Source organism: Balaenoptera borealis (genome assembly GCF_965194805.1).
Source record: "Balaenoptera borealis genome assembly, chromosome: 6".
NCBI lineage: Eukaryota > Metazoa > Chordata > Mammalia > Artiodactyla > Balaenopteridae > Balaenoptera > Balaenoptera borealis.
In genome coordinates this window covers 38,296,321-38,317,509 of record NC_138863.1, presented here as the reverse complement: position 1 = coordinate 38,317,509, position 21,189 = coordinate 38,296,321, and the positions used below count along the sequence as shown (strand labels likewise).

Below are 21,189 nucleotides of genomic sequence, written 5' to 3'. Positions count from 1 at the left end.
CTGCTGTTGAGTCCCTTCACCCTTACTGAGCCTCCCACTTTTGATTTTCCTTCTATTGACCTAATCATCTTTTTAGCCTCTTGAACTATAACTCTCCACCTTGGCTGTGCAATGGAATCACCTGGGGAGCTCTTAAAAATACACATGACTGTTCTGTATTGATTCCAACTGGCCTCAGAATGTCTGTAAAGCTCCCTGGGGACTCTGTTATGCAGCCAGGATTTAGGACACTCTTCTCTTTAGTCAAGTAAATGATATAACTTCTCTCAAGAGGAGGAAACGGCTGTCGGTTGTTTCTCTTTATGTTTAGAGACATCCCTGAGACCAGCTGGGTGTCCCTGGCTCCTTTATGGACATCTTGTCAATGTGGCATCAATAGACCAATGAAAGGCATTAGTACCACATTCCTGCCACCCTTCATGGACAAAGAACTTACCCTTGTCCACCTTAATCCCCACAGACCTGGACTGTCTATCAACTTTATCATGCAGGTATATAAAAGAATCCCCCAAAAGTAGATGACTTGAACTCTCAGAATTAACATTTTAACCAGGGACATAAATGATGAAATTAAAAAAATGTTCCATGAATCAGTAGTGGCAACATATTGAGATGAATGGCTAACTTGAACAGTAGAATGAGAGCAAAAAGAAGTTAACTTTGCAGATTAGACAATACACTTTAAGAAAACAATGTGACTCCATTTAGATGCTATAAATAAAGGGCAATAAACTGATAGGATCCAAGCAAACAATCAAGTTGTTAAGATTACCAAAAAGGAAAAAAAAAAAGATATATGCCACCCATCCTCAGCACAACTGATGATAATGACTATTAAATATTCCTTGAGCCCATTTTAGAGTGAAACATGTGTACATGTATTATAAATGCTCGCTTACTATGTAAAAAACACTGTTAGAACTATGGAAGAGTGAAGGAAACATTAGCCAGGCTCTATCCTAAAAATTAGGTGGGTGAACAAAAAAGAAAAGAAAAGCTAGATCACAATATAAGCGTTAAGATTTAAAAAAGAGAAAAATAATATTTTTATCAATTTTCATCTCATAAATTGTGCAGTTTATGTACATGTGCAATCAATTGTGATATGGGAAGAAAATATTGGAACCTCCATTTATATTTTATTTCCTTAAAAAGGAAAGCATTTAAGCTGCTATTTAACTTCTGGATTGGCATCCTGCCCTCAGTCAGCTCCATGGAAGATCTTGCCTCACAGTGTTGGAGATGCCCTCAGGGAGGGGTGGGGCTTCCACAGTGCTGGGGGGGGCGGGGCTTGCCCTCTCCATTCATTCACTTTGAGTGCACTGAAATACAGAGTGATGGCCTGCCCAGTCCATTTACAGATTGTAATACGTACCCTTAAACTGAAAACACCCTAAAATGGACAAGATTTATGCAAGGAACCCACAGATTAAAGATAATAATAATACCAATGCAAGCACAAATAATGTGAAAGTCACAGAGCTGACACCTCTACTCCTCGTAAAAGCTTTCTATCACCTACATTACAAGGTAAAAGTAACGACAAATTTAATCAGATCTGACAAGAGCTTGGCAAAAACAGAGAAATCATCAAAAGTCTATTATCCAGGGCTTCCCTGGTGGCGCAGTGGTTAAGAATCCGCCTGCCAGTGCCGGGCACACGGGTTCGAGCCCTGGTCTGGGAAGATCCCACATGCCATGGAGCAACTAAGCCCGTGCGCCACAACTACTGAGCCTGCACTCTTAGAGCCCGTGAGCTACAACTACTGAGCCCGCGTACCGCAGCTACCGAAGCCCATGCGCCTAGAGCCCGTACTCCGCAACAAGGGAAGCCACCGCAATGAGAAGCCCGCGCACCGCAAGGAAGAGTAGCCCCCGCTCGCCGCAACTATAGAAAGCCCGTGCACAGCAACGAAGACCCAACGCAGCCAAAAATAAACAAATTTGTAAAAAAAAAAAAAAAGTCTATTATCTATATGGTTATTTAAGACTAGGACAAATGAAAAGCCTCACTCTAATATTTCACCTGTGCCTTGAAATATTATCTAATGATAGTAGTTCTTATATATAATTTATAAATAAATGAGATGCATATTCTGGAGATGCATGCTGAAAAACTTTGCAGATATGTGGCCAAAAGGGTTGGAGATAACCATCTCAAAAGCAGTACTATAAAAAACGGTATATATCCTTTTCACACATTCACAGCAAAATAACAATACATACTGTCTCTTTAATACCTTTGCTTTGTATATTATTTTACTGTACTTGTACAGATTCTTGCTTTTCATTAAATATTATGTAAATTCAGGATAGACTAACAAAACGGAAAATGTACAGGAACATTTTACAAATTTATACTATAAGACCAATTCATGAGAAATTTGTTTTTTAAAGGTAAAATGTGATTGCTCTTAGAGTAACTGCGACTAGGTGAATGAGATATTACCTAGGAGAGGCCCTACTTTTAAACGAATATTTAGGAATGATTTTCATTGTACACACAGCAATACTTTAAGCAAAGAAAATATACATTCATATGCCAGTTATAGTTTATATATAAATAAGTGCTTTTAGAGTTTGTGGGGGAAAAAACTGTATTCTTAAGTAGATAATACTTCTAAAAATATTTTAATCAGATAAATTTTGGTTTGGTTTTGTAAATAAAATTTTATTGGAACACAGCCTCATTCATTTGTTTACATATTATCTATGGTTGCTTTCAAATTACAACAGCAGAGTTGAGTATTTGTGACAGAGACCACATGCAGCCATCAAAGCTTAAAATATTTACTATCTCACCCTTCACGGAAAAAGTTTGCAGACCCCCTGGACTAGCTCTCTGTTTGAATTACCACAAACTATAAATTATCAAATCTGGTTAAACTAAAATTTTGTTATTTACCAGCATGAAAAAATACTATTTTTAAGTCCAAATAGTCTTTTAAGGAGGGCAGGTCCTATGAAAAGAGTCAGAGGCCTCTGAGTTCAGCTCTTGCTATGTGATGGTGGGTCTACAGTGAATTTTAGGAGGGGGCCAAACAGAGTTGCATTGCTCTGCATAATAGAGTGGGAAGCATTTAGAGCTTGGCAGGAAGGAAGGGATGAGGACAGAGAGATTGGAGAGAGGACGTGGCCCTGCACCCAGGGAGGAAGTGTACATCTGGGTGGGAACAGAGTCAACAGGCCAAGAGGGAAGAGGAGAAAGCTGATGCACAGACCCAATGAGTGCAGCAAGAGCAGGCTTGCGGAGCCAGGCAACCAAAACTTAAATCTCCAGGAATTCTTTGGAATTGTCGGGAGAATATCAGACTTTGAACAAGTGGTTTCCAGTCAGTCATATCCATTTAGAAGGCTAGGTGCCCCTGACCAACATCTGGGTTATACCTCAAAACTTAGAAAAGGAGAAGGTTCAAGTTCATTGATCAGATAGGAAAAAAAGAAGTGGGTAGGGTCTCTAATAAATTTCTTGTCATGTGAACTTTACATAATTCCCAAGTGAGTGCCCATTTCACCACGTGTCTTTTGTACCAACACTCACTTTCACAGTTCAAGGACACCTAGAATAACCGTTACTTTTATTTCTCCAATTTTATAAAATGTTTTAACTTTGCCATTCTCCATTTTTACTTTTATATCTGCTTATATAGTGAATTGAACAGTTTTCATCTTACTTGACAAGAAAGGACTCTATCAAGGAATACTTAGTCTACAAAGGAGGGGTTCTTATTTAATTTCCAAGGATTAACCTTTTTTTTTTAAAAGAAAATGCAAGTATAAAATGATTATGGAATTAAATTCACAGATATACCGGATATTAGAAGTAGAAAAGGCCTCAGGGGTCATCTGGATTGACCCCTCATTTCATTTGATAGGCAGCTTCATTTTATAGGGAAGACGGCTGAAGATGGTTTGCCAGACTGGGTTTAAGGGCTCGTGCATTTTCTACTAGGTCAGAGCTTACTCAGCGCACAGTAACAGCCAAGCACCCTGACGTAAATACTTTGAAACGTTAATTCTCCTTAGTTATTTACATTTGTTTTTAAATTTTATTTATTTATTTATTTTTGGCTGTGTTGGGTCTTCGTTTCTGTGCAAGGGCTTTCTCTAGTTGCAGCAAGTGGGGGCCACTCTTCATCGCGGTGCGCGGGCCTCTCACTCTTGCGGCCTCTCTTGTTGCAGAGCACAGGCTCCAGACGTGCAGGTTCAGTAGTTGTGGCTCACGGGCCCAGTTGCTCCGCAGCATGTGGGATCTTCCCAGACCAAGGCTCGAACCCAGGTCCCCTGCAATGGCAGGCAGATTCTCAACCACTGCGCCACCAGGGAAGCCCAGTTATTTACATTTTTAAACGCTGAAGTTTTAGCCTGCCAAACTGGCTTCGTACATTTAATAGAAATGTAATACAATACTTTCACAAAAACGAAGCTTTGATTTAAAAAGACTACAATTTCCTTTTTCAAAGTTGCATTTCTCTTTCAAAAATTTTAATCTTGTAAGCATTTTAATTTGGTTTTAAGAGGAAGTAATTCTACGGCTATTTAGGGAATTACTGATTTTTGTAATCAAAACAAGTCTCTCTTTTCCTGTATCACACATTGGCTAAAAAATTAACAGCTAGGAGTTTGCGCTGACAGAAACTTACAAGGTAAAAAAGAAGCTAATGTGGGCAAAGGGAAGCCAAACAATTTCTGAATCAAGAAAGGATACTTAAACAGTACTTTTCAAACTATCTGTGGTGAAGGGACAGTTTTTTTTTTAATTATTATTATTTCAAATTCATCATGAGTAATTAGAAGAATAATAAAATGAAAAAAGACAAAGACAAATTATAAACTCCATTATTTTATCATTTAATTTAGCAGGCATGAAATTACTCTATCAAATTTCTCTAAAAGTTGCTAAATGCTCACTCATGTCACAAAAGGAAAGACAAAAACTCAGACTAGTCACAAGCCACACTGTGAGCAGTGCTGCTTCAAAGCCTTGATTTCTTTTTTTTTTTTTTTAAAGAAATTCACGTTCTTTTATTTATTTATTTATTTATTTATTTATGACTGTGTTGAGTCTTCGTTTCTGTGCGAGGGTTTTCTCTAGTTGTGGCAAGTGGGGGCCACTCTTCAACGCGGTGCGCGGGCCTCTCACTATCGCGGCCTCTCTTGTTGCGGAGCACAGGCTCCAGACGCGCAGGCTCAGTAGTTGTGGCTCACGGGCCCAGTTGCTCCGTGGCATGTGGGATCTTCCCAGACCAGGGCTCGAAGCCGTGTCCCCTGCATTGGCAGGCAGATTCTCAACCACTGTGCCACCAGGGAAGCCCTGATTTCTTTTTTAACGAACAAGCATGTGTGAGGATTCTGGCATTTCTCCTGCGTAGAGGGATCAGCCTAGTTAGCATTCAGCCTTAGGACTGTAGGCCTTGTTGGATTACACTCCACAGTAGGCTGTCCTATATGAGACACAGAAATAATAGACAGAGGGAGGAACTGTCACGGGATGTGACACAGGAGGGAATTGGAGATGGCATCTGCAGTCATTTTATTTCTACTTTTTATGACTTTCTCCTTTTACAAAAGGTCACTCCAACCCTGTATAAGAAGTAGAAACATACACTGTGGCACATGGAAAAGATGAGAAGAAATAGGATACATGTGCCTTAAAAACTGTTGCCTCCAATATTTGTTTTTCTTACTCTCAAATGTGCATTGCATTTAAGTAATCATAAATTACTCATGGAAAAGTAATGCTTTATGACTATACAGAGTCCTTGTAGGCATAAACAATGTCAAATTTTATAAACTGTAAGTTGCTTTAGACCAGGGTCTGAGTCTCATACAATTTTCTATACTTGCCACAAAGCCTGGCAGGTATCTGGCACCTAGTGTATATTCAATAAATTTGGGTAGAATAAATATATTGGTATAATCATTAGCAAACTCTCTACGTAATAATATGCAAAAATTAACAAGACTTTTTTTTATATACAGCAGGAAAATTAACAAGACATTTACATGGGCTGAGGTCCCTGAGGCTGCACTCGAGTCCCGAACGCATTCACTCTATTAATGTAAAGTAATAACCAGTTGGGGCTTTTACCCTCTATTGATTATAGCAATTTCATATCCTGTAAGAATTGTATAAATTGGTGCCTAATTTGTTCCAATTAATCAAATTATTCTTCTAAAAGTACCTATTATTAAACTAAACTTGCACTTTATTATTATAATTATTATTAGAGTACAATTATTCTAAGAACTAGTAGTACAAAGGAAGACTTGGGGATGTGAAAGAATTCAAACTATTCAAGAACCACTGGGGGACTTCCCTGGCAGTCCAGTGGTAAAGAATCCACCTTCCAATGCAGGGGACACGGGTTTGATCCTTGGTCGGGGAACTAAGATCCCATATGCCGTGGGGCAACTAAGCCCGCGCACTGCAACTACTGAGCTCGCCTGCCTCAACGAGAGAGCCCGCGTGCCGCAAACTACAGAGCCCACACACCCTGGAACCGGCGTGCCACAACTAGAGAGAGAAAACCCAAACGCCACAACTAGAGAGAATACTGCGCGCCGCAAGGAAGGGCCCACACGCACTGCAGCAAAAAAGATCCAGGACGCCTCAACGAAGATCCCACGTGCCGCAACTAAGACCAGACGCAGCCAAAAAATAAAGAAAATAAATAATAAAATAAAATATTAAAAAAAAAAAAAAAAGCACCACTGGCTTTAAACATTGGGAAGGCCAGATACTAAAGTATTTCCAATCTTTACTCTCTGGTCTCAAAGTGTGGTATGTACACCACATGCATCAGAATCTTCTTTTTGAAATACAGATTTCCAGCCTCAATTACAGGCTTCATCAAAATCACTGGGGGGTGAGGTTCTAGAACAGGTACTTTGTGTGTGTGCGTAATTTGATTGATTTATTTTTTAAATTGAAGTATAGTTGATTTACAATGTTGTGTTAGTTTCAGGAATACAGCAAAGTGATTCAGCTATATATATACATGAAATTACAAAATATTGAGCATAGTTCCCTGTGCTGTACAGTAGGTCCTTGTTGTTTATCTATTTTATATATAGCAGTGTTAGAACAGGTACTTTTAACGAGCACTGCAGATGATCTGAATGCACACTAAATCTGAATACTACTCATCTACCTTCTAATAGGTTATAAGATGCTTACTTTCTTCCCATTCTAGGTACAATCTATGTTCTATATGTGATCATCTTTTTATAATCATAAAGATAATTTATGGAAAGCAATAACATTCAAGTCTCCCATATAATTTTTCAAATTCTCCTGTCTATTAGCATTTAGCCCACCATAATGACAACGTTTTTCAGAGGGAAGGGGAAAATGTGATGTTTAAAGTTTAAGCTATAAAATAAAATGCTTCTCCTGCTCAGATCTGGGAAACATCTTTATACCTGTCAGACTTTTGTCTGCACAGACACAAAAATAGATGCATCTTATTAGTTGGACCAGTAGCCCTAGGGGTGCCCATGTGACGTGATGGGCAGCAGTGGAGCACGGCAGTTAGGAGAGCAGGTTTTCGGGTTACACCCTCCTCCACTTACTGGCTGTGGTGTCCTAGGCTTGTTCCTTAACTTCTCTGAGATCACGTTTCCTAAATTAGGATTAATAACAGTGTCAATCTCAGAGAGTGATTCAGAGGTTAAAATGGAATAATGTGCAGAAAGTGCTTAGCACACTACCTAGCACACAGTAAGTGCTCAATAAACGTTCACCGTGACGATACATATTTGAACACAACATCCTCAATTCTACACCCCAAAGACAGAATACAACTATTTTCAACATTTCTAACCACAAAATAGCCTCCAGAACAGAAAAGTGACAAGTTCAGCAAATCCTTTGGTGCTACTCTCAGTTCATTAGAGAAGAAAATGCATGTGTGAAAGGTCAAACACATTTGGACACAGGCCACAGTAGGCTCTTTGGTTGTCTACTGGTTGTGTACTGGTTGTCTGCCCTCCACACAGTGTCCAAGAAGGGACACTTTGTACTCCCTCAAGGTCCACACTTAACAGTGCCTTCCACAGAGTGGGCTTCAACAAACATGTGTTAAACCCTCCAGGTTTGTATGCATTTCATTCCTTTCCCCTACAGCTGTTCTTTTCCAAGGGAAACAAAAAAGCAACAACAATAAGCTAAACAGGGGAAACGATATGAAATAATTCACAGCAGCACTTCAGATAATTCTCCCTGGCAGCCCCAAATCTTGCTCATGTATGTTATCTAGCATTGCAAAATAAGTTTCCCTAATATTTTCACATGAGACTCTCTTCATTTCTTCACAGCTGTGGGAGCAGTCAGAGAAAGAGGGGGATGAATGGTGGCCTGGGCGGGTCAGTAAGAACACAGCACTGATGGGCTCCAATTATCTGTTTGGCGTTTCCTCCCTGGGAATCCCAGGCATGGGGAGCAGGTGGAGGCGGGAGGAGGAGGGGACTGGGCCTAGAAGGGGGCACACAATGCAGCCTGGTCAGTACCAAGTTATGTCTTAAAGGTTCATCTCCACAACCCAATCTATTTTGGACAGTTTTTAAGGGACATGACCATTTCTTGATCTACTTTCTTGTCTGCAGAGGAGCTTTTATAATGTCAAGCATGGGTGGATGTTTAATCAGTATTATGATCTGATACTCCTATTGCTATAACAGGCTGAGGAAATGAATTTAGCAAATGAACATGATTTTTCCAGGCATAGAAATCCAAACATGAAATTTGCCTGATGGAAAGAAGGCTCAGAAATGTTGACGTATACTGATAACTTTGACTTAACCTGATATCTTGTTGCACGCTATTTTTGAAACTTGTTCTGATTTTGCAGGATCCAGTGGCTTAACTTGCTTTTAGTGCCACGCTCCCATAAACAAACTTCAAGTTAGTTTACCTTCCATGCATGAAAGATGATTACCACCAGCGTTCTCTGTGCTGTATACTAGCTCCACGTTAGCAGTTTTACAGAGAACCAGGTTGACAAAGTTAAAGTGGAAAACCCAGTCTTTAATGAATCACTCAAAAAACAATTGTTTTCCTGTGCAGGCTAGATGCTAAACATACAATGACAAGCAATAGGCATGCCACTCATTGCAAAGAACTTACTGCCTAGAAGATCTTTTTAATTAAAACGGAAAAATAATTTCAATGGCAGTTTTATATTGTGCTAAGTTAGCCAAGCTGAGCTACATTTCGCAGAGTTCCCTCCGCTGTACTGTTCCATTTAGGGTTGGTGCTGGAGAAATCTGCATGAGTTTTGGAAGGCATACATGAAACCACAGATTGACTGGCATGTTGGGTGCCAGGTTTGTGGCAGCTTGTGCACGGTGTCACTGACCAGCTGCATCACTGTGTTGGCAAAGGGCAGTACCAGGTTGATGCTTCTTCAGATCCTGCCATATCTTCTTCAGTTTCTTCCATTCCTGGGCCAGGTGCATGCAAGCTCAGAGGTGAAGCACACAGCTCCTTCTGCAAGGCACCCACATCCACGACGCAGAGGCAGTGAGAGACAGACAGGGGTTCCAGTTTATTCCTGTTTTCCCCCATTTCATGTTTAGCTTTTCTTTTCAACTGCAGACCCTGCTGGCCTACAGTGACTTCAGGACCACACAGAAACCAAGGGGATAGCCTTACATAAACTTCTTCAGCAGCTCACACAATTGTGTAAGCTCTAATTCCTATAATAAATATCTTATCTATATTTCTCATTGTGGTTCTGCTTCCCTGATTGAACCCTGAACCTTGAAGCTCCGAGAGAGATCAATTATCCACATTTTAGAAGCACAGGGGTTTTGAAGACAATATAGAGTTTACAAGCCTTTCAATGAAGAAATGGTTTTTAAAACATATTTGTGTAAGGAATATCACTGTTTGCCCCATCTAAGCAATAGACAGATGTGCCAGCTCTCTTACTGAACACACATATCTTCTTTGGCAAGTGCTAATAGCAAAACTCCAAAAGACCAGCCCAAACCTTCTCTGTTCTTCCCCTCTCAAGCATGCTTCCCTTTCCCCAGCTATTTTTTAGGGGAGGCATAAAGTAATGGCTACAGGATAGAATTCACAAAAGGAAGGATGGGATGTAGCCAAGATGGCAGAGTGGGAAGACCCTGAACTCACCTTCTGCCAAAGGCACAACAAAATTGCAACTACTTACAGAGCAACTATCTATGAGAATGACCTGAAGACAGCAGAAAAGATTTCCCACAGCTAAAGATATAAAGAAGGAACTACAATGAGATGGATGGGAGGGGCTAAGATGCACTATACTCAGGACCCATACACCTGGGTCAGCAACCCATAAGTGGGAAGAATATCACAATGGCAGAGGTCCTCCCCAAGGAGCAAGGGGTCCAAGCCCCACATTGGGCTCCCCAGCCCAGGATCCTGCATCAGGAAGATGGGCTCCAAGAAGTTCTGCTTTGAAAACCAGTGGGACTTGTGTTCAGGAGAGCCAGAGACCTTAGGAACCAGACTGCTCCTAAAGGGCGTGTAGAAAACCTCACACACTCCAAGTCCCAGTGCAGAGGCAGTAGTTTAAAAGGAGCCTGGGTCAGACCTACTTGTTATTCTTGGAGAGCCTCTCAGAGAAGCAGAAGGCAACCAGGAATCCATCTGAGGATAAAGACCCTGGTGGCAGCCATTTGGGGGAGTTCATTCTACAATGACGTCAGCACTGGCAGGTGCCATTTTGGAATCCTCCTGATAGCCTATTAGTGCTGGGGGACCTACCTGCCCACCAGCACCAGCCCAGCACCCCCAAGGCTGCACAGCTAACTGCTTGGGGAAACTACCCATCCTCCAGTGGGCCCACAGCTACTCCATGAGGCAGAACCTCACAGCCTACCAAGTGGGAGCCAGCCCCGCTTCCCAGCAAACCCACAATAATTGGACCCGCTCCAACAGAGGGGGGCCCACAGCCCAGATGGGGGCACCCCTAGAGCATATAGCTCTGGTGACCAGAGGGAAGCATGCTGTTGGACCCCATAGGGCATCTCCTACATAAGGCCACTTCTCTAAGATCAGGAAATGTAACTGACCTACCTAATGCATAGAAATAAACACAGAGAATTAGGCAAAATGAGGAGATAGAGGAATATGTTCCAAATGAAGAAACAAGACAAAACCTCAGAAAAAGAACTAAATGAAGTAGAGATAAGCAATCTACCCAATAAATAGTTCAAGGTAATGATCATAAAGATGCCCAATGAACTCAGGAGAAGAAAGGATTAACACAGTGAGCATTTTAACAAAGAGTTAGAAAATATAAAGAAGAACCAAACAAAGCTGAAGAATACAATAACTGAAATGAAAAATATACTAGAAGGAATCAACAGTAGGTTAGATGGCACAGAGGAATGGATCAGCAATCTGGAAGACAGAGTAGTGGAAATCACCCAAGCTGAACAGAAAAAAGAAAAAAAGAATTTAAAAAAGTGAAGATAGTTTAAGAGATCTCTGGGACAACATCAAGTGTACTAACATTTCCAATATAGGAGTCCCAGAAGGAGAAGAGAAAGAGAAAGGGGCAGAGAAATAATAGCTAAAAACTCCCTTAACCTGGGGAAGGAAACAGATATCCAGGTCCAGGAATCCCAGAGAATCCCAAACAAAGAAAACCCAAAGAGGTCCACACCAAGACACAATGTAATTAAAATGACAAAAATTAAAGAAAAAAAGAGAATCTTAAAAACAGCAATAGGTTGCTGGGGGAGAGGGAGGGGGAGCAGGTGGGGAGGGATGGATTGGGAATTTGGGATTAGCAAATGCAAACTATTATATATAGAATGGATAAACAACAAGGTCCTACTGTATAGCACAGGGAACTATATTCAATACCCTGTGATAAACCATAATGGAAAAGAATATGAAAAAGAATGTGTGTATATATATATATATACACACACACACATATATGTATAACTGAATCACTTGCTATACAGCAAAAAGTAGCATAACATTGTAAATCAACTATACTTTGGGGACTTCCCTGGTGGCGCAGTGGTTAAGAATCCGCCTGCCAATGCAGGGGACACGGGTTTGAGCCCTGGTCCGGGAAGATCCCACATGCCGCGGAGCAACTAAGTCCGTGTGCCACAACTGCTGAGCCTGCACTCTAGAGAACGTGAGCCACAACTACTGAGCCCACATGCCACAACTACTGAAGCCTGCACGCCTAGAGCCTGTGCTCCACAATAAGAGAAGCCACTGCAATGAGAAGCCAGCACACCGCAACAAAGAGTAGCCCCCGCTCAATGCAACTAGAAAAGCCCGCGCACAGCAACGAAGACCCAATGCAGCCAAAAACTAAATAAATAAATATATTTTTTAAAAAAAACTATACTTCAATAAAACAAATTTTTAAAAAATACATAAAAAAAAATAATAATAAAAAATAAAAGCAGTAAGAGAAAAGCAACTAGTTATGTACAAGGGATATGACAATCAGCTGACTTTCAGCAGAAACTTTGCAGGCCAGAAGAGAGTAGCACTTTATATCCAAAGCAATGAAAGGAAAAAACGTACAACTGAGAATACTCTACCTGGCAAGGTTATCATTCAGATTTGAAGGAGAGACAAAGAGTTTTACAGAGAAGCAAAAGCTAAAAGAATTCAGCACCACTAATCCAGCTTTACAAGAAATGTTCACAGGACTTCTCTTAGTGGAAAAGAAAAAGCCACAAGTAGAAATACGAAAATTATGAAAGGAAAAATCTCATTGGTAAAGGCAAACATAAACTAAAGGTAGTAGATCAACCACTTATAAAGCTAGTAGAAAGGCTAAAAGACAAAAGTAGCAAAATCATCTATATCCACAATAAGTAGTTAAGGGATACACAAAACAAAAAGATGTAAAATATGATGTCAAAAACATTAAATATAGCAGGGGGAGTAAAAATTCGGATTTGTTAGAATGCATTTGAACTTAAGAGATCATCAACATATACATATATGGTAACCACAAACCAAAAACCTACAACAGATACACGTAGAAAAATAGAAAAGAATCTAAACATAACACTAAACAAAGTCATCAAATCACAATGAAAGAGAGCAAAAGAAGATAAAAAAACAAAAAAGAACTACAAAAACAACCAGAAAACAATTAATGGAATGGCATTAAGTACATACCTATCAATAATTACTTTAAATGTAAATGGACAAAATGTTCCAATTAAAAGACATATTTGCCATCCTCACCCAAATTTCCAGCATTCAAAATAAATTCTTTCTTGAACACCTACAATGTACCAGGCTTGGGCTACATCAGGAAACAAAACAAAATCCCTGCCATCACGGTGCTTATATTCCAGTGACATGTTTGCCAAACTCAGCATGTTCAAACAGAACTGATTAACTTCCCCAACCCTTGCTCCTTTGCCTCTGCCTTCCATTGGGTTACCAATGGTAATGGTGTTACCATTCACCCAATGGCTTCTTTTCCATCTCACCCTCACAAGTTCCAAATCCTGTCAGGTTCACAACTTATCTCTGCTGTCAACACTCCCCACTGCTCAGAGGACACCCAGCCCTCTGCTATTGGAGCCAGCCTGTACTATCAAACTTATCTTCTACTACACCCTGTGTTCCAGCTACATCCAACTCAACCCACCATTCAATCACTTCCATGACCCTTGTCCTACAGCATGTTTCTCCTCCTGCCTCAGCCCTCTCTCCTTTTCCTGGCCTGGTAAGTCCCTATCATTCTCTAAGGACTAGCTCAATTGATATGTCTTCTTGGAAGACTTCGTCTATTCAAGAAGACAGTTATTTGCTTCTTCCTCCAATTCAGTTACGATACTGTACTGATCTGCTTACCTGTTTGCACCCCCTTCAGACTGAGAACTCACTGAAGTCAAGGATCACACCGTCCATCTTGGACCACCCCAGTCAGCCCCTAGCACCATGTCTGGCACACAGGAGGTGCTTAAACAAACAGCTGTTCAATTTGGTAACCCTCTTGCATTAGAAGTAAAAGCCTTTTGCTCACCAGTGAGAAGCCCTAATTCAGCAGAAAGCATTTTTCTCTTTCTAGGAACCGGAGGTGCTAGATTAAATAAGATGATCACTCACTTCACTTCTGGAGGCAACAGCCCGGTGCAGCGGGGTCAGCCACATGTTGTCCTTGGCATTCACACGAGCTCCTGGAACCAAACAGCACAGGTTAGAGGCATAATGCAGTTCTGCTGATGTGAAGTCAGATGCTGTATCTTGTGCTCTCATTTGCCTGGTACAACCAACACATTTTGTTTTGTTTTTTCCTTTCTGCCAGTCATGTGCTTTCTAGCCACCAAACAAGGAGAAGCCACTGAATGCAGTAGAAGGAGCAAGATCAGGAGCTGAGGATGTCACAAGAATCGGGTCAAGACTAGATGGGAAATAACAGTGTCTCACTGGGTAGGAGATACAGTTGTAAGAAAGCTCAGATTCTCCAGAACTATTGAAATGTAGGTTCTGAAGAATGAAGAGCTTTTCAGGGGTGTGTATGCGTGTGTGTGTGTGTGTGTGTGTGTGTGTGTGTTCGTGTTCCTGAATGTAATATATATTCCTGAATATAAAATATATAATCATATACATTATTTTATTTTTAGTCATTAAGCATATTTATCTCACAGGGCACGCAACATCCTTCTTGGAAAACTGTTAGCGATGAGCAGCCTTCCAACAAATGTATACTAGAGGCCAGTGAAGTTGAGTTCTGATGAGATTTGATCTGGGCTAAAGGGATTAGCAGAAATCCGTTTTATCCAAGAATCCCAATTATTTCTCTGGAACTAGCCAAATATTTTGGTAGGAAGAAGCCAGGTTCCATGGAGCTTTTGGACAGACACAACATGAAGCCTATGGAGGCTGTTCACGGCTCCCTCACACTATGGGGTGGGCATACAGGCTGCCACACGAGCCAGAGCCCGGTCATACTCAGGGAGGTGCCCATGCTCAGCTCCCTGGGAGCCACATCACAATCACGGAGCAGAAGCTCCACAGGAACAGATTCCCGGAAAGTAGAGTATGCCCTCCGCCCATGACACCTGTACAATTCTCCATGCGTACACGCCCACCAAGCTACCGCTGAACCACTACGACACCCAATATGAGCTTCCTTTTTTTGGAATCTGGATTTTGATCAGTCTTCTGGTCAGAGATGGAAAGTTTTATAAAAGGACTGCAAAAGGAGAGGAGGAGAAAATATCTATGATATCTTTGCAGATGCAATAAGAGGAGCCTCTTTTAGCCTTAGGACAAGGAAGGAAGCTCATGGGGATGAAGGGTGGAGGGATGGATCAAAGAAACTAGAAAGTAAGGCAGAGGAGGGGAAGTGCAAAGGCGGTGGCTCTGAGACAAGGGCCGAGAAAGTGAGTCAAGTGTAAGCAGAGGCTGACCAATCTCTGTGAGGCCAAGGCCAGCTGACAGCTAAAAAACAGGAACCGTGTTTAGAAAAAAAAAAGGCAGCAGGAGACTTTCATGGATAGAAGTGTGCTAGAAATTGAATTTAATCATAAAACTTACACTGTTTTTTCTCTTTAACTGAAGAACAAATACCATCAACCATACTAATGATAGAAAACAAGAACATAATAATCCCTAAAACAAAGAGACAGAAAGTGTCTCTTCTCCCCTCATTCCGATTTCATTAGTTGGAGGTGGGACCAGGCACAGGTATTTTTTAAAAACTCCCCAGGACCCACGGTTATTGTAATAGGCTGTTAAGATTGAGAGCCACTGGTAAATTGTTGCTTAGTTTATCAAACTTAAAATTATTTGAATCCTAATTCTACTAACTTCATCCAGGCAGCTTACCTGAAAAGGTTCAAGCCCCTTACATCAGTAAGAACCAAACAAAATCAGTTTGGTGGTGCTAAGATGCCAAGGCAGCACACATCTCACTCCCCAGTAGCAGGATGTCCTGGGCTAAATGCTCTGGAGTGAAACGAATGAGGTCTGGGAAGGACAGTGGGATTCATGGTCAGAAGACCCAGATTTGATTCTGATTTCAGCACCTACTGGCCCAGCTACCAAAAGCCACTACTCTGTAAAATGAGGCTAACAACAACATAATAATAATACTTCTCTACCCACCTCATGAGGTGGTAGGGAGAATCAAGTGAATTTGAAGGTGCTTTGTAAATTGCAAAGCACTAGAAAAATATTAGCAGTTCTTATTTCCAAATCCCCTCTAATGTCATATTTACTTCTAAATCTATGACTCAGGTCTTCAAGGAAGTGAGAGGCACAGTCTTTGCCCAGGAAAGTAGGGGGAAGTCAAACATATAGATTTAAGAACGCAAAGAACCATCACCTAGAGATTGCACAAACAGGTATCTTTTGAAGACTAAGAGAGATTCAGATGCTAGAGAATGCCGGGGAGGAGGAAACCCAGATGTAATTAAGAGCAGAAAAAATTGTGAATTTTTTTTTTTTAATTTTTATTTATTTATTTATTTTATTTTTGGCTGTGTTGGGTCTTCATTTCTGTGCGAGGGCTTTCTCTAGTTGCGGCAAGCAGGGGCCACTCTTCATCGTGGTGCGGGGGCCTTTCCCTATCGCGGCCTCTCTTGTTGCGGAGCACAGGCTCCAGACCCGCAGGCTCAGTAATTGTGGCTCACGGGCCTAGTTGCTCAGTGGCATGTGGGATCTCCACAGACCAGGGCTTGAACCCGTGTCCCCTGCATTGGCAGGCGGATTCTCAACCACTGCGCCACCAGGGAAGCCCCAAAATTGTGAATTTTAAAACAAAATTTTCCCTACCAAAAATCAAATTTTAGCTTTCCTCTCCTAAGTCTTAGTTCCAAGGGAGCACCACATGATTGTTACAAAGCCTACCTTTCTGGTTCAGAAACAAACAGTATTTATCCCTCAGGTCCTAGTATTTCTTCTTCCAACATTCAGCTATTCTACCCTTCTAAAATTACCCATCTTTTTGTCAGGCCTTTACCTGGGTCATAAATATGTCTATGTTACCACATTGTGCTTATACTTGCATATCAGAAGACAGACCTTTTATTCTCTCTCGTAACTCAAATGTATATTTGTTACTTAATTCTAGGCTGTCTCTTTGACACGTCACGAACATCACCCAGATTTCACGAAGAGCTGGATTCAAGTCTCATTCCCTACCGGTAGAGATGGCTGTATCAGGGTGTCCCTTCAGATTCCCTGTCCGCTTTTAAGGGACTTCCGTGTCACAAAGTCAAATCAGTCATCTGAGATGAAGAACATCTGGCCGTAAGTTCCCTCTGTTTCTGGGTTTGAATTTTCACCTGGCTGTCTGCATGATGTTCTTATCAACACTTTAGTCACTCCGTTCCTTAGTACGTTTGTAGGAAGGAATGCTACATGGGACAGATTGATACCCGCTATGGGTAGCATATCAGTTCTGCCTCAGAGCCTCTAAATCAGTGCTGCCCAATGGAAATATAATGTGAACCAAGTAACTGAAAATTTTCTAGTAACCACACTAAAAAGGGTATAAAAAACAAGTAAATTAACTTTAGTAATATATTTTACTTAACTCAATATATCCAAAATATTATCATATAATTGAATTTTTTAATTATTGAGATAATTTGCATTCTTTTTTCATGCTAAAGCTTCAAAATCCCATGTGTATTTCACACTCACAGCACATCTCCATTCAAACGGGCCACACTTCAAGTGTTCAATAGCCACAGCTGGAGTATGGCTACCATACTGAACAGTGCAGCTCTAAATGCTAGGTGGCAGAGCCCAGGCTTGGCTACTCGTTTGCTTGAGTAGCTCTCTTCAGTTCTAAGAAGCTATGATTCTACCATTAGAGCTGTGAAATTGCTAAGAGCCGTGTTAAGAATGGCTAACGTGATCTGAACGCTGACTCTCTATACTAACGTACGTGTAATCCATTTAATAGGGAGATACTATTATTATGCCAGTTTTATAGATGAGGGAACCAAGGCCATGAGAAGTAACATGCTCCAGGTCCCCAGCTTAGGAAATGGTAGATTTGAACCCAGGTGGTCTGACTTCAAAGCCAAGCTCTAGGGCAGTGTGCCTCATTTCACAACTAGCAACATTCATACAGCATTCAACTAACACTGATTGCATTTCCCTTCCATTTTCCCCATCTTTCTCTCTGGTCCTTAGAGTCACTCTTCTCTCCCTCTTTCTCCATTTTCATGTATATATTTTCATATATATGTATATATTCCCCCTTGATTTCATTCCTTCTTTCTCATATTTTTCCTTCTAGTTCCAGACACCGGTTATAATAATATGGAACAGAAATACATATTTTGTTGTTCATGGTCTTTCACAGAGTAAATATTGTGTATAAACTTAAAAAGCTAATGCAAGAAGAAGAAACCCAAATGGTAAGACACATGTGAAAAGATACTTCTCAAAATTCATCAGGGAGAAGCAAATGAAAGCAACATTAACAAAGCATATCGCACCCATCAAATTGGGGAAAATTTTAAAGTGTGAAATGCCAAGAGTTAGCAAGGATATGGAGCAACAGGGAAACACAGATACAGATGGTGAGAGTGTGAACTGGTACAACCCCCTTTGGAAACAGGGTGGTGCTACCTAATAAAACTCATGATGTGCATGCCCTACCACCCAGCAATTCCACCCAATCATATACCCTAGAGAAACTCTCATACATGTACAAGAATATTCACTGAAGCATGTTCGTAACAGCAAGATATTGGGATCCTAAATGTTGATCAAGAGTAAATTGGAAAAATACACTGTGGTATATTTGTACAATGCAATGCTACACTGTCATGGAAATGAACAGACTGAAGTTATATATATAAACATATGCACTTCAAAAACACAACATTGAATGAACAAATGAAGTTGCAGATTAATACCAATGGCTTAATACCAGTTACATAAAGTTTTTAAATTTACAAAAACAAAGCAATATGTTGTTTATAGATGCATAGATTGAAATAAAAGTAATAAATATGGCTAAAAAAAACAACTACCAATTCTGGTTAGTGGTTGCCTCTTGGGAGGGAGGGTGTGAAAGGATAAGGAAAGGATACAATGGGCTTCAACTGTGTCTTCAATGCTTTACCTCCTTTTCAAAAAGATATAATGCAAGTATAGAAAAATCTTAAGATTTCTTAAAGCTTGATATACATGGGTATTAATTACATTATTCTCCATACTTTTCTATATGTCTGAAATATTTTCTAATAAAATACTTCAAAGAAAGCCAGTACACTTAAAGTTTTATGTCTCTTAATGAAAATGGTTCAGGGGGGGATTAAGCTGCTTTTTCTTACACTACTTTTTTCTTGGTTAGTTGCCCTTCTTGTTAGAAAAATGACACTTTCATATAAAATGGTCCATTCATAGTCTCTTCCAGGACTTTCCTAAGGCTCACCCCAGGTGAGTAAGAAAAGAGGAGTAAGAGCTGCTGTTGGCTTTGCAGATGACATCATTTGTACAGTCCGTTTTTTTTGTTTTTGTTTTTTTTATAAAGAATTTTATTTACTTATTTATTTATGGCTGTGTTGGGTCTTCATTTCTGTGCAAGGGCTTTCTCTAATTGCAGCAAGTGGGGGCCACTCTTCATCGCGGTGCGCAGGCCTCTCACTGTCGCGGCCTCTCTTGTTGCGGAGCACAGGCTCCAGATGCACAGGGCAGTAATTGTGGCTCACGGGCCTAGCTGCTCCGTGGCATGTGGGATCTTCCCAGACCAGGGCTCGAAGCCGTGTCCCCTGCATTGGCAGGCAGATTCTCAACCACTGCGCCACCAGGGAAGCCCCTGTACAGTCGGTTTTGATAAGAAAATTTCAAGTTAATGACGTGTTATTTGCTGGTCTTATTGTCATTTTTTTCTCATTCTGTCCTCTCTCCACAATCACTATTGCTGATCTCCCAAGCTGTTGAATAGAGGCAAGTCAGCACACGCAGGAAAGGCAGGACCTCAGAAGTTTGTGCCTCTTGGGATGAAGATGGCGGAGTAGACGGATGTGCACTCACTCCCTCTTGTGAGAGCACTGGAATCACAACTAACCACGGAAAAATCATTGATAGAAGACACTGGAACTCACCAAGAAAGATACCCCACATCCAAAGACAAAGGAGAAGCCACAATGAGACAATAGGGGGGTGCAATCACAATAAAATCAAATCCCATAACTGCTGGCTGGGTGACTCACAAACTGGACAACAATTATACCACAGAAGTCCACCCACTGCAGTGAAGGTTCTGAACCCCATGTCAGGCTTCCCAACCTGGGGGTCCAGCAACAGGAGGAGGAATTCCCAGAGAATCAGACTTTGAAGGCTAGCAGGATTTGACTGCAGGACTTCAACAGGACTGGGGGAAATAGACACTCTACTCTTGGAGGGCACACACAAAGCATCGGGACCCAGGGGAAGGAGCAGTGACCCCATAGGACACTGAACCAGACCTACCTGCTAGTGTTGGAGGGTCTCCTACAGAGGCGGCAGGTGGCTGTGGCTCAGTGCAGGGACAAGGACACCAACAGCACAAGTTCTGGGAAGCACTCCTTGGTGTGAGCCCTCCCAGAGTCTGCCATTAGCCTCACCAAAGCGCCTGTGGCCTCCAGTGCTGGGTTGCCTCAGGCCAAACAACCAACAGGGAGGGAACTCAGCCCCACCCATCAGCAGACAAGTGGATTAAAGTTTTACTGAGCTCTGCCCACCAGAGCAACACACAGCTCTACCACCACCAGTCCCTCCCATCAGGAAGCTTGCAAAAGTCTCTTAGATAGCCTCATCCACCAGACGGCAGACAGCAGAAGCAAGAAGAACTACAATTCTGCAGCCTGTGGAACGAAAACCACATTCACAGAAAGAGAGACAAAATGAAAAGGCAGAGGACTATGTACCAGATGAAGGAACAAGATAAAACCCCAGAAAAACAACTAAATGAAGTGGAGATAGGCAACCCTCCAGGAAAAGAATTCAGAATAATGATAGTGAAGATGATCCAGGACCTCGGAAAAACAATGGAGGCAAAGATCGAGAAGATGCAAGAAATGTTTAAAAAAGACCTAAAAGATTAAAGAACAAACACCTAGAAGAATTAAAGAACAAACAAACAGAGATGAAAAATACAATAACTGAAATGAAAACCACACTAGAAGGAATCAACAGCAGAATAACTGAGGCAGAAGAACAGATGAATAACAGGGGCAGAAGAACGGATA

At 41.2% G+C, this 21,189-nt stretch overlaps 1 protein-coding gene and 1 long non-coding RNA gene across 3 annotated transcripts in view; one reads left to right on the top strand and one right to left on the bottom strand.

Annotated features, from left to right (window-relative positions):
- LOC309631279 overlaps positions 1–21,189 on the top strand; it is a 357,852-nt gene that overhangs the window by 135,633 nt on the left and 201,030 nt on the right. The window lies entirely within an intron of this gene.
- ANKRD44 (ankyrin repeat domain 44) overlaps positions 1–21,189 on the bottom strand; it is a 323,453-nt gene that overhangs the window by 129,393 nt on the left and 172,871 nt on the right. For both annotated transcript variants that reach the window (XM_082397319.1, XM_082397320.1), the window contains exon 5: positions 14,096–14,166. In XM_082397319.1, the coding sequence (XP_082253445.1) occupies positions 14,096–14,166 (71 nt within the window). The remainder of the gene's footprint in view (positions 1–14,095; positions 14,167–21,189) is intronic.